The 15814-nt window shown below is 38.3% G+C and overlaps 4 protein-coding genes and 1 long non-coding RNA gene across 10 annotated transcripts; 4 read left to right on the forward strand and 1 right to left on the reverse strand.

Annotated features, from left to right (window-relative positions):
• Positions 1–67: 67 nt before the first annotated feature.
• Positions 68–7382, forward strand: LOC143368384 (uncharacterized). 2 transcript variants are annotated; one of them, XR_013085224.1, is made up of 5 exons: positions 68–147; positions 546–694; positions 768–2151; positions 2227–3196; positions 7307–7382. It is a non-coding gene; the product is annotated as an uncharacterized LOC143368384 (long non-coding RNA). The 2 variants fall into 2 exon arrangements; XR_013085225.1 differs by lacking the exons at positions 68–147; positions 7307–7382 and adding an exon at positions 3682–3835 and having other exon boundaries at positions 418–694; positions 2227–3205.
• Positions 4621–7382, forward strand: LOC143368360 (uncharacterized). 2 transcript variants are annotated; one of them, XM_076811010.1, is made up of 2 exons: positions 4621–4763; positions 4831–7382. In XM_076811010.1, the coding sequence occupies exon 2, from the start codon at positions 4916–4918 to the stop codon at positions 6734–6736; it is 1821 nt and encodes a 606-aa protein (XP_076667125.1). In that variant the 5' UTR covers positions 4621–4763; positions 4831–4915; the 3' UTR covers positions 6737–7382. The 2 variants fall into 2 exon arrangements, with proteins under 2 accessions (XP_076667125.1, XP_076667124.1); XM_076811009.1 differs by having other exon boundaries at positions 4621–4757.
• Positions 7383–8493: 1111 nt separating this feature from the next.
• LOC143368380 (RNA-binding motif protein, X-linked 2) lies at positions 8494–10196 on the forward strand. The gene is made up of 4 exons (XM_076811053.1): positions 8494–8677; positions 8760–8912; positions 9345–9474; positions 9869–10196. Exons 1-4 carry the CDS (start codon positions 8664–8666, stop codon positions 9989–9991), a joined length of 420 nt encoding a protein of 139 aa, XP_076667168.1. The 5' UTR covers positions 8494–8663; the 3' UTR covers positions 9992–10196.
• Positions 10186–13465, reverse strand: Kat60 (katanin p60). Of its 3 annotated transcripts, none has more exons than XM_076811024.1 (10): positions 13201–13465; positions 12997–13108; positions 12724–12868; positions 12558–12648; positions 12362–12483; positions 12114–12293; positions 11892–12034; positions 11306–11418; positions 11101–11227; positions 10186–11021 (listed from the first exon to the last, which is right to left on the reverse strand). In XM_076811024.1, the coding sequence occupies exons 1-10, from the start codon at positions 13463–13465 to the stop codon at positions 10823–10825; spliced, it is 1497 nt and encodes a 498-aa protein (XP_076667139.1). In that variant the 3' UTR covers positions 10186–10822. The 3 variants fall into 3 exon arrangements, with proteins under 3 accessions (XP_076667139.1, XP_076667138.1, XP_076667136.1); XM_076811023.1 differs by having other exon boundaries at positions 12733–12868; positions 12997–13132; XM_076811021.1 differs by having other exon boundaries at positions 12997–13132.
• A 36-nt stretch (positions 13466–13501) lies between these two features.
• On the forward strand, positions 13502–15645 carry LOC143368377 (peroxynitrite isomerase THAP4). 2 transcript variants are annotated; one of them, XM_076811051.1, is made up of 5 exons: positions 13502–13641; positions 14135–14368; positions 14524–14645; positions 14729–15111; positions 15185–15645. In XM_076811051.1, the coding sequence occupies exons 3-5, from the start codon at positions 14618–14620 to the stop codon at positions 15317–15319; spliced, it is 546 nt and encodes a 181-aa protein (XP_076667166.1). In that variant the 5' UTR covers positions 13502–13641; positions 14135–14368; positions 14524–14617; the 3' UTR covers positions 15320–15645. The 2 variants fall into 2 exon arrangements, with proteins under 2 accessions (XP_076667166.1, XP_076667165.1); XM_076811050.1 differs by lacking the exon at positions 13502–13641 and adding an exon at positions 13892–13988.
• Positions 15646–15814: the final 169 nt, after the last annotated feature.

Raw genomic sequence — 15814 nt, forward strand, 5'->3', positions numbered from 1 at the left:
GCTCCCTCGAAGCCAATGAGCTCATTCTACATGCGTGAAATGGGTTCCTTCTTATGTGAAAAGATAGGTTAAGATGTATTAAATGATTCAACATGTCCTGTTAAAATAACGACACTTTCTTTATTTGTTTCTTGGACAGATCCATGTGTACACTACATACTATTAAGAAATTATTTTATTTAAATTAAGATTCAAAGTATTAAAATGACAACAATTTACTTTCCAAATCTTATTTATAAAGGAAACTAGAAATTATATTTTAATAAGAAACATCAAGGGCGTCATTCAATATAAGAGAATGAAAAATAATTACTGAATTTTCTTACACGTAACTAGTAATTTGAAAATTATTATTATCGATATTTTGACAAAAATTATCGATACCTGTAATTATTAGTGTTTGAAATATCGATAAAAAATATCGATATATCGACCACTCATTGTCAGATTATCGTTTCGAAAATTTCAAACTTAAATCCAGCAAGTAGCAACGTATGCGTTAACCGATCGCGAGTTTTTCTGTCTCTGACGGGTAAACATTCTAGTCAGGCGACGGTTCTACGTCGAGAGGTCGACTGGGTCGACCTTCAAGAACATTCGGAAACGTGCGGCGAAACGTTTCAGCTAGAAACGCGATTAAGAAAAGGAGATTGCGAAGGGAGGACCAAGTTCTTTCTATTTATTATTCGTTCAGGTGAATGCATGTTTTATCATCAAGGAAGTAAGTGCTGCTTGTTCACCTTTTTCACATTTTCTCTCTGTTGCAGATTATGCTTGGACATCCTCCAGCCTGCAGGCGTTTACTATAACAGCTCCTAGACAATTTCGCAGGCTGCTTTTGCTAAGATTTGACAACTATTATTGGGCTCCGCAATGAACAGATTTCACACGCAATCCGCAACTGCCTTCTGACAGTTATTTTGAAATAGAGCACACTGTACACAGATCTCTGATAAATTTCCAGACTAATCTAACGTGTGGCGTCTCCTTGGAATATGGGCACGGATGCGCACAGAGATTGACTGTTTACAAGACGGGTTTTAACGAGAAGTCTGCCTACTTCCTACCTCCCGACAATAGTAAGGCAACTCTGGGCAAAATTTCTTTGCGCGTGAGGTGTGTATCTATATGGTAGGACACCATCACCCATTGCTTTAACGGAGGACACTAATGAATCGATAATAAAGTCACAAGAGGATCGTCCTTCCCAATATCTCGAAGTTGTCATTCCACAGAAAAAATCGTCGCATAGAATTGCTTCGGTTCATCGAAGGCAGTCCGAATCATTTAAACGATGTTCGCTGGACAAATTGCAGCCTATGGTGCTCACTTGTCAATATCGCAGGCGAAGTCAGGGGAAGTATCGTAGGTGTTTGACTCAGTTTGTAAGTATGGCGGAAGCGGTTTTTAAGTTCCAGAATGAAGTATCGGAACGTTATCGTACCGTCTATCGAAAAGAATTGCCACTCGGCCCCTCAATGAAATTCAAGCGATCTCCATTCAAACTGACCCACCTGGTCTCCCTTGCACTGAGATGCAAGCAGAGAGCGAGCCAGACTACAGCTTCAAATCAGAGACAACGCGAAAGTCTGGAGGTTCGGAAAATGAAAAAATATCAGATCAAACGGAACCCGTGCCAGTAAATATTTTGAAAGCTCCATCTAAGTTAAAGGAGGTCCCCAAGAAACCTATCACCGTTCCAGAGAAGTTTTGCTTGATTCAGCCGAAGAAACCATACCATGCAACAGGTCCACACGGAAATCCTCTGCACGCTGTGAAGGATAAGGATTGCAATTACACTGCTGCGTCGATTGCTCGTTCTGCACAGCGAAATCCGCGAAGAACTGTTTGCCATCCAGTTTTGAAGCGCGGAGCAAACAGTTCCAGAAGAGGAAAGAAGAGAAGCTGAAGAGCCTGCAGGTGCAGGAAATCGAGAAAATTAAGGCAGTGGTTCCATGCAAAGCCTGTGCCTAATTTATAAAAATCAACGAAACCAGATAAAGAGCAGACTATAAAAAGAAAAGTGGTCGTGTGCCTGTTAAACTTCGCAGAAAGAGACAAGGATCTCGCTAAAAGGAAAGAACAGTGTGTAAAGCAGATGCAGGAACAGGATAAGAATGGATAAACTTTCTATCTCATATTCGTACTGAAGTAAATTTATGTTTCATCATCAAGGAAGTAAATGCTGCTTGTTCACATTTTCCTCACATTTTCTCTCTGTTGCAGATTATGCTTGGACCGTTCTCCAGCCTATAGAGTTTACTGTAATAGCTCCTAGACACAACTATTGACCTTTGCTACATTTTAAGACCGATCTGACGTGTGATTTTTCCTTGGAGTGCGAGGAAGTACGCGCACAGGGATTGACTGTTAACGAGACAGGTTTTAACTAGAACTCTGCCTACTTCCTACCTCATGGCAATAGAGGATTTACGTGTGGACCTGTTGCGTGGCGTGTTTTCTTCGGCTGAGTTAACCGAAACTCCTCCGGAATGGTGATAGTTTTCTTGGGAACCTCCTTTAACTTAGATGGAACTTTCAAAATATTTACTGGCACGGGTTTCCCTTTGATCTGATATTTCTTCATCTCCTGACGTGTTATATTCATTAAGGGACCAGGCTTCAAATCTTTGCGGCTGATGGTACGAAAACGTTGCGGTACTGCATTCTGGAACTTAAAAACCGCTTCCATCATACATACGAACTGAGTCGAACTCCTACGATACTTCCTCTGATTTCATCTGCGATATTGACAAGTGAGCATCGTAGGCTGCAATTTGTCCAGCGAACATCGTTTAAATGATTCAGACTGCCTTCGATGAACTGAAACAATTCTGTGCGACGATCTTTTCTGTGGAATATCAACTTCGAGATATTGGGAAGAACAATCCTCTTGTGACTTTATTGTCGGTTCATTAGTGTCCTCTGTTAAAACAATGGGTGATGGTGTCGATGTCCTATCATATAGAGATGTACTCCACGCACAAAGAATTTAAAAAGATTTCTCGTCATGCCTCAAGTGAGATATACTTTTCCGTAAGAAATGGCCAACGCATCCCTTCCCTGGTGCTCGTTTACTATTGTCATGAGGTAGAAAATAGGCAGAGTTCTCGTTAAAACCTATCTCGTCAACAGTCAATCCCTGTGTGCATCTGTGCCTAAACTCCAAGGAGTAGGTGCCCATACTTCAGTCAAGGTATAGCAGGTATTACAACATGCATGCATGGTGCTGCAATAAAGTTATCTTTATATAGAATTTTAACAACTCAGGCGTACAACATTGTTATAATTGCTCTGCAAATTTAATAACCACCTCGCTGAGTCCTATGTTCTTACTTTGAATATCTAAATCTCTTTGTGGATAATAATAAAGAATCTTTTTCTCTTCCCGCACAAAGGGTATGCATGGTTGAATTATTTATGTCGGGCGAAAATTATGTTCGGTAATTTTCGAAATAATTCACTGTCTAATTTTATGTATTTACTTCCCCCTCCTTCTTTGCGTACGATTGTTTCGCGATCGTCTTTCGTGTGAGGTATAAAAGTATGAAAAATTACTGCGATCGGCTGGTAGAAAGGCGAATTTATTTATTCTCAGTCGAGCATTTTAAACAGTACAAACATAAATACAATGTTAACCTCGCTTCAAGTGTATTGATGGATTATTTTGAAATCTGACAGATGTTGAGATGAGAGCACCCTGTGTTGTCTGTTGCGGGGCCGGCTGGAAATTCTGACTATGGGAATCTCGATGTGGTCCGGTGTCCATGGAACTCAAAAAGGTTCTGCTTGCGAATCATGCGAAGTTGATTGAACAAGACAACTAGTAACGAATAACTTTGAACCAAATAAAGATTATTGAACTGAACTGTATTTAATAATTGAATATTAACCGGAACTATTGAGTAACGAACAAAGATATTTAAAGATTGATCAAAGGTTGGACTTTATTGTAACACGTCCGTGCTTTTACAACGTCGATGATGAATTGCGAGGCGAAGAAACAGGCTTCTTCGTACGTTCGTTCCTCTTTTTTAAATTAATTAATTGTTTTCGAGCGATAAGGAAGGAGGCGAAGACAAATTTCAAATGTAATAAACTTCATCCTTAACTTTTTAAAGTTCGAACTTTGCGCTTAAAGAGCTTGCGCTAAACGCCGCTAGAGCGAGAATCGCAACTCGCAACACGTCACGTGATCCAGCACGAGTGCAAATAGGGTAGATGTCCCAATTACCTAGTTTTGTAAATTATTGCATGTGAAAAACTATTAATTAAAATCGGGATACGGACGTAGGGGAGTTCTATGACAATGATAATAGAATTTTCGATTAAATTTTAAAAGCATCGTTCACCTCATGGTTCACCTTTTCCTCCTTTGAAAACGGCGCCACAGTCAATGACGGCAACTTAATCTAAAATTCCCTAGTTGCAGATCACCACAATTTATGTAGGGATATTTCATTTCTATACGGTGCAGCCTCTTTTTCTTCGACCAATCAGCTTAACGTCTGGAAAATTTCAAACTTAAATCCAGCAACGTATGCGAACGTATGCGTTAAGTAACCGACCGTGAGCTTCTTCTGTGGCTGAAGGGTAAATATTTAAGTCAGGAGACGGTTGTTTGCGAAAGGTCGACTGGATTGAGCTTCAAGAACATTAGAGAACGCGTGACAAAACGTTTTAACCAGAAAAGCGATTAGTAAAAGGTGATTGCGAAGGGAGGACCAAGTTCTTTCTATTTCATATTCGTTCAGAAGGTGAATGTATGTTTCGTCATCAAGAAAGTAAGTGCTGCTTATCCAACTTTCTCGTATATTCTCTCTGTTGCAGATTATGCTTGTACATTGTCCGGCCTGCAGGAGTTTACTGGAGTAGCTCCTAAACATTTTCATAGACTGTTCGGCTGTTTCTGGAAATGATGGACAACTGTTGCGCTCCACAATGGGCAGATTTCACACACAGTCCGCAACTGCTCTCCGACAGTTACTTTGAAATAGAGCATGACGTGCATGGGCCTTTTCTACATTTTAAGACCGATCTGAAGTCTAATTTTTTCTCGCAGGGCGAGGAAGGACGCGCACAGGGTTCGACTGTCGTAGAGTCTTGTTTTACCGATAGCTTGGAATCCGGAGAAAATCCTCAGCCTAACGTGGCCTACTTCATACCTCAGAGCAACAGGAAGACACCTTTGAAAGAGGCAAACGACGACCCTGGTTTACGCAAAAGTATGACTAACTTGAGGCTCGACGAGAAATCTCGTAAAATTCATTGTACATGGAACGTCTCTCTAGGCGGTCAGACATCGACAACATTGTTCAAAGATAAAGTAGAAGCACCAGAGAGATTTAGAAAAAGCGTCCGCACATCGGAATCAAAGAGTACCGTTCTTCGTAAATCTATAAGAAATAATCGAGCAGTGAAAGATGTGAAAGAGGAAACCAATGCACAAAGTGCTTCATTGAAGGACACGAGTAAACCGATAATAAATTCAAAAGTGGATCGTTGTTCCAAATATACCAAACCTGACATTCCAAGGAAGAGATTGTCTCACGGAGTCCGTCGAAGGCAATCCGAATCGTTCAGAAGATGCTCGTTGGGTAAGTCGCAGGCTAAGGTGCTCACGTGCCAATACCGCAGACGAAGCCTGTTGAAGTACCGCAGGTGTTCGAATGAGTTCGTAAGTATGGCGGAGGCAGTTCTTAAATTCGAGAATGCAGTACCGCAACGTTTTCGTACCATCAGCCACAAAGATTTAAAGCCTGGTCCCTTAATGAAGCTCAAACGATCTCCTTTGAAACTGACCCAACCAATTTCCCCTGCGTTGAGATGCAAACAGAGGTCCAGACAGACTACGATTTTACGTCAGAAAGGGCGTGAGGCTCTGGAGCCTCAGGAGATGAAAAAACGTCAAATTAAAGCGAAACCTGTACCAGTCAATATTCTGAAAGCTCCGTCTAAACTAAAGGAGGTGGTGAAGAAACCTAATACCATTACAGAGGAATTTCGGTTGACTCAGCCTAAGAAAACACACCACACAACAGGTCCACGCGCGAATCCTCTGCACGCTGTGGACGATAAGGATTGCAATAGAAAAACTGCTGCGCCAATTGCTCGTGTCGCCAGTCCCTCGAATATCGTTAAGAATGAGAAGTGCACAGAACAGGCTACAGAGAACACAGCGAAGTCTGTGAAGAATTGTTTGCCGTCCAGTTTTGAAGCGCGTAATAAGCTGTTCCAGAAGAAGAGAGAGGAGAACTTGAAGAACCAACAGGTTCAAGAAGTCAAGAAAGTTACGACGGAATTCCACGCAAAGCCTGCGCCGAACTTTTTGAAATCCAGGAAGTCTAGTAAAGAGCAGAATGTAAAAAGGACAGTGGTTGCGTGTCCGTTCAGCTTCGCAGAAAGAGACAAGGATCTCGCTAAAAAGAAAGAACAGCATATTAAAGAGATGCAGGAACAGGATAAGAAACCACGCGTTTTCCATGCCAATCCTGTCCCGTCTTTTAAACCCGTCATGGTACGGGGTTTGTCCAAAGGGAATCTACGAAGTAAGGAGAAACTTCCGACCAGCCCTAAGCATCTTGCGGCGAGAGGAACTAAAAATTGTAACGATCAAGAGAATAAGCAGCCAAACATCATTCCTAATCCCGCGACTTGCGCTAATGCGAAGAAAGATACCAAGCGACAGGACGCAGTTAAGAAACAGTGTAAAACTTTGCGACGGACACACGCGTGAGGTAAAAACGGAATGTTTTATTTTCGAGAATTAATTCTGCCAACTTGCGTAGTTCAGCGTTTTCCAACTTCTCCATCTCTTACTCTAGCCGTTTTACTTCTAGTTCATGTTTCTTCTTCCCCGGTTCATTTCGATCTTTAGCCCTCTTATCTGCACCCATTTCGCTCTTTTACAGATTGTCTCCTCGATCTACAGGTTCTTCTACTTATCCTCTCTTCTTTTTAAATTGCTTATGCGCTTTGAAACTGAATGGCAGGAAGAGAAGGAATTGCCAAAGAAGTTGGGAAGGGTTGAACTACACAAGTTGGCAGAAGTGAAAGCCGATGCCAGTATACGAAACCAGTATACTATTCTGAAATCAACTATGCCTCCAACCGACCCACACAGTTCTACTTGTCTTGCACGTACAAGTAGAAGTCGAACGAAGAATGTTTTTTTAATTTTATACAACTTTATACAGTTTGAGCCATTCGACAAATATACTGAATATACATATGTAGTAAATATTTTTAAGTAGTAGTCTACTTGTCTGTAAAATGTTTTTATTGGTTAGATGATACTACAGTCGAGGTATAGCAAGTATTACAATATGCACGCATGGTGCTGCAATAAAGTTATGTATATAAATAGAATTGCAACAACTGTATCTCAGGCGTACGACATTGTTATAATTGCTCCACAAATTGAATAATCGTCTCGCTGAGTCCATTCTTTTCCTTATTACTCCACTATTCCGCTTTATTTATTTGTGTCTTCCCATATAAATCCGTTGATTTATTTACTTTGGACATTAGAAGTTTATCGTTTGCGATTCATCGTTTTCATTTTCATTTCAAACAAGGTCGCCGATGTATGAACGAGATATGGTGCTTCTACGGAAATTTGATGAGTGATATTAGCGAGAAGCATACGATTGTTCTGATTATTCTTCAAGTTCATTGCAATAAAAGTTATTTGACATTTATTTTTGGCATCATTTAAGCTACAGGCTACAGCATCTCGAATAGAGCAGACCGCGAAGATTGATATAAATTATCATATAATCAGGGTTGCCGGGAAAGACCAGTGTGGGCCGGAAATACCGTACGCTGGGAAAGACCCCGCAGCAACGGAGTAGGAGCATACGCGTAATGGAGGGGGAACACCTACAACAGTGGTGGTATATGTGTGCGTGAGACGCCACGATGGGAAACGAACCAACGCCAAGCCAAGCCAAGTGATGCTAAACAATTTGATTGGTCCTTTTACTAGTGACAAGTAATTCTCCCAGAGAGCAAAAAATCTTTTTTCGACTCTTACATCAAAGAATCGATTCTGGAAAAAATCAAATACCAAAGAATCGATTCAAAAGGTGGGGACGTCACGGAGTTATCACGCACCATATAGCGAATTCGGTAACTCGCACTGACTCTGCACTGGTGCCAAAAAATGACTTGGATTGGTTGATTCTTATAGAGCTATCTTCGTTTCTATCAGAAACAACCAATCCACGTAATTTTCTGACACCTGTGTAGAGTCAGTGCGAGGTACTGCATTCGCTATTAGAGCATATAAATAAAGAGGAGATATAATAAGAGGCGTCACTCGACAAGGACAGACATAAACTAGGGAAATCACTAGACAACCAATTTAAATGCCAAGGTCAAGTATGGACTTCAAAGGTTCCGCCCGGAGTGACGCCTCTTATTATATCTCCTCTTTGATATAAACATGGAGGAAGCATGCAATGGGCGAAAATGTAGACAGCGGTAGAAAGAAAAAGATATACATTGGGGACACCCTCTCTCTTTCACCACCTTGTTGTGCACTCAACGCGCGAAACGGAACGCACCCTAAGTTGGAGCCAACATGACATTTTATATTTAAACTTAGTATTAAATTAAAAATTATTATATACTGATTTTTCATTACATACGTAGAATATATAATGAACCCTCTAACGTGAGTATCATTAACCTATATACCAGACATAAATATATTTGTTCTTGCAGAAGAATGTTAATGGTCTTGTGCATGGTTTCAGGAATGTGAAAAATATAAAAAAACTTGGGGAACAAGAACTATCAACTAGTAGGAAAACGTCCTGGCACGACCAGTACAAAGATAGTGCTTGGATTTTTGTTGGCGGTTTACCCTACAATCTAACGGAAGGCGACATCATAACCATATTTTCTCAGTAAGATTAAAGTACTGATTCAATTTAACACAGGTAGGTCTCGATTAGCCCGATATTCGATTTGGTGCGAATTATAAAATGATACCAGGTTATATTAAATGTTAACAACAATTCAGTTGGTGCAAGGTTCGCGAGACTTCTTTCATACTGTACAGCTGTGAAAACAATTAGTCTTTTGTGACTTGGATCAACACTGTTGAAATACTTTAAAAAATAACAAACACGTTTATACCATTATAATTTAATAAAATACATATGGAAAGGTATATTTTCTTTAAATTAGAACCAATTCCTGTATTTCAAGTATTCTAAGAGTGCTAATTCGAATAACGCGATCAATTTCTGGGATTTCTTACTCGCACCAATCGAGATCTACCTGTACATATTTTTTAATGTACAATAACGCAATTTGTTCGATAAATATTACTGTAGATATGGAGAAGTAGTAAATATAAATTTAATTCGGGACAAAGACACAGGGAAACAGAAAGGATATGGTTTTATTTGTTATGAGGACCAAAGAAGCACTGTATTAGCTGTCGATAACTTCAATGGTATTAAGGTAGATATTTTTTAAATAAAACAAGTTGTATTACTCTCTGTCTTATAACTAATAATGTTGCAGAATTAGATCAAAATTAGATAATTATGCAGAACAGGTGTTTCCTCGCCAATTTTGACGACTTTGAAATATGTTGTCAGAGACATGATTCTGAACAACTTTTTCTTATACATGTTACCACCGGACGACCTTCGTTTCCGAGATATTCGCGAAAAACTGCTGCTACTACTATGTGCAATGTATTCTGCCGTATATCTAACATGTATAAGAAAAAGTTGTTCAGAATGTTGAGTTTTACAACATATCTAAAAATCATTGAAATCGGTGAGGAAACACCTGTTCTGCGGAATTACCAAAAATTATTCTCAGCATTTGGTATAATTGTGTGTTTTAGATTTTAGGCAGAACGATACGAGTCGACCATGTTGCAAATTATAAAGCACCGAAAGAATCAAAGAATATTGACGAAGAGACGAAACAATTGAGAAGAGAAGGTTGCGCCCCAAAAAATATTTAATCGATAATGTCGTGACTAGTACATTTCATATGTAACAGAAAGTAATTGTGTTCAGCGTAGATGAAATTTGTATAAAGTACACAAACGCATATTTTCATAAAACCGTTTAAATACATTTTTAAGGAAAACGTGTATTTTGTAAGTTGTGCTGAATCTTATTTATATTCCTTTGTGGTGTTAATACATAAAATCAGTTTCTTCAGTATTTTGTATATTTTATAAATTTTATACAGTCTTATCTTTTCGTTTGATTTGCTCTGTATTACAAATACTATTTAAATGCACATAATTGAAATTTAAAATAATACATTCGTAGCTCATAGTAATAGTCCCACTGACATACAATTTATGATATCAATTGCAAGTGTGGAAATAAAAATGATTAACAAAAACCTGACACCGCAGTTCATATAAACGGAAAAACCGATATGCCAAGAACTCGCGGTATTTCTCTTCACATTCCATTCTTAAAATTCAGATAATACTAGATACACAAAAGTACCATTTCTCGAAAAGTATTTTAATATCACGCGATCTGTGCAGTTCTCAATAGGCAGTGCATCGTATAATTTTGATAAAGATGTTTGCTTTTCGTAAAATTTTACGTATTTGCAATACTCTGACATTTAAAAGTAAATATTCAGTAAGTTATACGTAGTAATACATGGGAAAATATTTAAAAAAAAAGGTCGATAATTAGAATACTGATAAACGTATCTTAAAAAGCGAGTGTTCGTATTTTGTATACCGGTATTGATTAATAAAAGATTCAAAGGATCTCGATATGAATAAATGAGTTCTATGTAATTACACTGTCTGGGCAGAATGATATCAAGATGAACCGAATTCACTCATCCATTTCTCATATTTCTCTAAATCTTCCTGAGAGACACTCTTATTACATCTTTCAACAGCTTCGTCAAAGTCTGCGGCAGATACAGGTAAATCCAATTCCTCTTTTGGTAGCTGTCTAATCTGATCGGGTTTCAAACCTGCGATTTTCTTACGCATAGACATCATAGATGCATCTCTATATAACATATATAGAAATGTTGATATGTTGGACACACACACATATATATATACATATATATATTAACTTCATTTACCTGCAAACATTCGTGATATCTGCACCAGAGTAACCCTCCAACTTTCTTGCAATATCCGCTAAATTTACAGACAAGTCTACTTTCACCTCGCGCAGATTAATTTTCAATAACGCTTCTCTACCTTCATCTGTGTGAACACAAACATACACGTAAAAGAGCTGCACAATATATCATGTAAAAAATTGACAAGTTACAGGAATCTTACGATTTGGTAGTGGAATGTAAATGCGTTTTTCCAAACGTCTCCGAAGAGCTTCGTCAATGTCCCATGGAAAATTCGTTGCGGCTAGTACCATAACAACTTTACTTGGATCCTCGCTGCAAAATTTTATATCGTACCTTACAATCAATTCGTAGTGACGTTCACTAAAAACGGACCGAATTGCTTTGCGTTTGAACTCATTTTCATCGAGAAACCTCAACAAATCCATTGGTAATACTTTCATGAACATATATCAAAAACATGAACATTTTACTTTTCTGTACTGGGTGGTTTTTACCTAGCTCAATGATTTTATTGCTCTCGGCCTACCCGGGACCGCAGGCCCCCGCTCGCAGGGAGGAAGGAAAACTGTGGGGTGGATAGGTCTTTCCCGATAATCCGGGGAAAAAAGCATTTCAATAATCCGAGGAAGACTGTACCTGGATTTTTAAGGCCGTCCGGATTGTACGGGTACCCAGCTCGGCTCGGAAAACCGAGTCCCGGCTCGGCCCGAATTTTTCAGCTGCTCAAATATTCGAGTGCCCGAACAGCCCTAGACTAAATGGTATTTCAGCTACAATTGACTCACCTATTCGAGCTTATACCATCCATTTGAACTAAAAGCTCAGACTTCACTCGTCGCGAAGCTTCGTGCTCAGATTCAGATCCCCTTCTAGAGCATAGAGAGTCGATTTCATCGATGAATATGGTACTAGGTGCGTAAAATCTGGCCTGTATAAATACACTTAGTACAATTCATGAAATTGGAAGCAGCATCGTCTCGCATTCTACGAAGGAATTATATAATTACCATTTCGAAAAGAAGGCGAACAAGTTTCTCTGACTCTCCTCTGTATTTCGAAGTCAGCGTAGAGGATGACACGTTGAAAAATGTTGTCCCACATTCGGTGGCTACCGCTTTCGCAAGCATAGTTTTCCCAGTACCCGGTGGTCCAACCATGAGTACACCTTTCCAAGGACGACGAATTCCCTGCAGGTACGATACATATCTCACTCTCCATTCAAACATGAACCGTACGAAAAAATCTGCATACGTACTTTAAAAAAATCTGGCATCCACATTGGAAGAACAACAGCTTCTTCTAATAATCTCTTCGCTTCGTGCAAATCTGCTATGTCGTCCCAATGAATATTTGGATTCTTCTGAACAATGTCTCTCTCTATAACAATAACGTAGATATGTACTAAGCTACTTAAGCTTAAGATCATTAATATGCATGAACACATACTTTACCTAACAAATCTACCAGATCCCTATCATTCCCAGATGGCTCAAATTTACGTTCTTCTACTTCAACGTCGACCTTCTCATTCTCTGACTTCTCCTGCGAAACATGTTTATAGACTGTAATACTATTGCGTTATACGCAGAATCACCTAGGAAGATAAACAAGACTAACTTTATTTACTTCGTCTTTTCTGGACACTTTTCTGTCATCTTTCTTCACCATTGCTTTGGCGTCCGGCTTCTTTCCCGCAGCAACTGATTTTCGTGTACTCGTCCGACTTTGTTGCTTCGGCTGATTCTTCAGTGGTCTAATATTTCTACAAATATATCCGTTTATAGTAATACCCTGCTCGATGTAACGCATTCGATAGATTCCTACAGTTTCAATTTAATAATTCCTCTTTTTAATATTAATATCATCGGAATTGTATCATGTTTCGTGTACTTTTGCTCTGCGGGCGTCAACGGTGGCCAGACATCTGGGTCCCTCGCTGGTGTTTGATTCCAAGAAGTATCTGAATTATTATATGTCCACAAAGTTGGATCTCTTGTGGGTTCTTCGAACGATAAACACGAAGTACCTAAACATGTTTTGAACTTTAAGATCTTATTTGCGCGAATATTTCTTTTAAATATTTATTACCAATACCTAATAATCTTTCCCCGTGTGTGTCCACTTTAAAAAGCTGCAAGGTGTTCGACGTTGCTTTTACTTTCTCGAACTCTTGAACAATTTGATGCTGGACAAGCTGCCACTTTGCTTTCCTCGTGGCGTCTGCGATGCTAGCGAGTAATCGATGAATTTGTTGCACGACCCCTTGATAATAAACTCCTGATGTATCGTAATTTCCAGTCAACGCCATTTCACGAGCCAGCTTGGTATTTTCGCAGATTTCATTGATCGAAACTGCCATAATTCTTTTGAGAGATACACGTACTTATATATGTATTTATACGTAATGGATATTTTTACACGAAGTGTAGTTGGATAAAAATATTACCCGTGACTTAAACTTTAAAAAATTTGGTTGTCACTGTGAGATAAACAATTCGAAAATGACATATCAGTAGTGGTTCCTGAGCTCCAAAGGTAATAGTTAATAACACCACATAAAATTGCTTAAATCGGATAAATGCGACCAGTGTACAATTAACGTACACGTTTCTTTTAGAAAATTAGATATTTCAAATTCCATGTATCAAATCCGCGAACCTTTTAACTAATAAACGGGAGCTGGATAAAGCTTCTCACTGTTATGATCCTCGTTATTTCTTTTATGTAAACAATTATGACGTTACATCCGATGTATTCGCGTGCGTCAAATTACTTTATATGGAACGACGTTTTAAATATTAATCGTTAACTACCGTCCGTGAGCGCTAAGCGTGTCACGAAGTGAACGTTGCGAGCTGAATATCGTAGAAAAATATATAAAAGTTGGTTATAACTAGCGTATATAATATGAATCAGTTATGAGAATTATATTATCGTTTATAACTGTTTAAAAAACCTACTTAATCAAAACAGATATGTACGGTATAATTTACTCGGATTGTTAATTCAGGCGCCATATTAATTTCAGGTGTCGCGGGTTTTTTAAAATTCGTATGATTAATTTCAAAAGCACGAGATGTTTAAATGTACTTTCTACATTTAATAGCACTATTTCCCTTTACTTAAATTTCGTAGTACAAATGTTCATGCTTGATTGAATGGGTTATTATATTATATCATAAAGTACAATGTGAAAGTCTATGTTATAATACATTAGATCATCAGAAGATTCAATTCAAAATCATCGCACGAGGACTTTCAGGTAAATAATAGTTTAAAAAATGAAAATATGGATTGTATAAGTTTTTTTTTTACCATGCGGAGTTATATTAAACATTAACACGTTATGCCGTGACGTTATATGCACGTAGAATATATTACATATATATATACCCGTGATACGCGGTCTGTTAACAGGTTTTCCAACGAGTGACAACCGTAGTAGGCCGAAAAAATAAAAGACGTAGAAATTTGTTTCATACTACTGACAGATAATATACATAACTTTTCGATGCCAAATTGTGATCAACATTATACAGGTTAGTTTTATAAGAAATAATTTACGTAAATAATGTGGTCATTTCCATTGTTATGTAAAATTATTTCACGTATGTTTCGATAGATATGAAACGCTTACCACTAAACGACGCGATCAAGCCACTAGCTTGGTTGAAAGGCACATGGAAAACTGATGGTCCTGGGATTGGTATATTTCCAACAATTGAAACATTTAAGTACTGCGAAGAGATCAGTTTCACTTCCATCGGTCAACCAATGTTGAATTATAGAGCAAGGAGCTGGCACTCTGAAACAAAAATGCCGATGCATTATGAAGTTGGATTTTTGAAGATAGTGCCTAACACAAACAGACTAGTTCTACTATTAGCCCATAATATTGGCGTGACGACTGTTGAGGAAGGAGTATTTGAGGACAAAGTTATTACATTGAAAACTACTGGCATACAGAGAGCAACAGAGGAATCAAAGCCGCCCCCGGTAATCGAGGTAAGATTATTTAGGAGAACAATTATTGTCCGATAAATAAATTACTGTGCATAATTCATTATTGTTTGAACAGTTACAAAGAGAATTTAAGCTCGTTGGGAATAATCTGCAACATACACTATGCATGGCCACAACAAAAACCCCACAACCACACGAACATCTGCGTGCGACGTATACTAAAGCATGTGAGGATGATATGACGACTTAATTTACATACTTCAATGTTGCTGTCTAATAAATTAGATTCATTTTCATGTGCTTTAATAGGTTTAAGTCCCTTTTCAAAATACACAGACACTTCCTCACCTTTTGAAATTAATTGACACGTGTATCTTTATATATTTATTAATGCACTTTAACAAATCTGCGATAATTACTAAGAATACTGTTCTCCTTTTAGCATAGTTAAAGGATTATCGAAAAACTAAAGATATTTCATAGGGGAGATAGAAAACAACGCTACAATTGTTAAAAATTAAGTATTTTGTATTCTAAAGTTATTAAATGCACAAAACGGAGTTCTCTTATTTGTAATTATGTCTATGATTCTTTAGATATTTCGGGGAAGCTACATATATTTGTAAAAACATTCCTAATGATTTTGAAGAAAGAATTCATAGAACTTTCCATGATATTCCGGAGCTGACCTACACTTATAATACATAAAACTGTTTCATCAAGTACAGGATCATCCGTTAAAACT

Source organism: Andrena cerasifolii, chromosome 4 (genome assembly GCF_050908995.1).
Source record: "Andrena cerasifolii isolate SP2316 chromosome 4, iyAndCera1_principal, whole genome shotgun sequence".
NCBI classification, from domain to species: Eukaryota; Metazoa; Arthropoda; class Insecta; order Hymenoptera; family Andrenidae; genus Andrena; species Andrena cerasifolii.

What these genes read in the sequence shown, in the direction of transcription:
- LOC143368360 (XM_076811010.1), top strand. Translation starts at nt 4,916, where the DNA reads ATGATGGACAACTGTTGCGCTCCACAATGGGCAGATTTCACACACAGT.
- LOC143368380 (XM_076811053.1), top strand. An exon ending in ATCATAACCATATTTTCTCA is followed by an intron (nt 8,913 to 9,344) that starts GTAAGATTAAAG and finishes ATATTACTGTAG; the next exon opens with ATATGGAGAAGTAGTAAATA. An exon ending in ATAACTTCAATGGTATTAAG is followed by an intron (nt 9,475 to 9,868) that starts GTAGATATTTTT and finishes TGTGTGTTTTAG; the next exon opens with ATTTTAGGCAGAACGATACG.
- LOC143368377 (XM_076811051.1), top strand. Translation starts at nt 14,618, where the DNA reads ATGCCAAATTGTGATCAACATTATACAG. An exon ending in TTGTGATCAACATTATACAG is followed by an intron (nt 14,646 to 14,728) that starts GTTAGTTTTATA and finishes ATGTTTCGATAG; the next exon opens with ATATGAAACGCTTACCACTA. An exon ending in AGCCGCCCCCGGTAATCGAG is followed by an intron (nt 15,112 to 15,184) that starts GTAAGATTATTT and finishes TTGTTTGAACAG; the next exon opens with TTACAAAGAGAATTTAAGCT.
- Kat60 (XM_076811021.1), bottom strand. Translation starts at nt 13,465, where the DNA reads ATGGCAGTTTCGATCAATGAAATCTGCGAAAATACCAAGCTGGCTCGT. An exon ending in ACACGGGGAAAGATTATTAG is followed by an intron (nt 13,133 to 13,200) that starts GTATTGGTAATA and finishes AAACATGTTTAG; the next exon opens with GTACTTCGTGTTTATCGTTC. An exon ending in GGATGCCAGATTTTTTTAAA is followed by an intron (nt 12,294 to 12,361) that starts GTACGTATGCAG and finishes TCGTACCTGCAG; the next exon opens with GGAATTCGTCGTCCTTGGAA.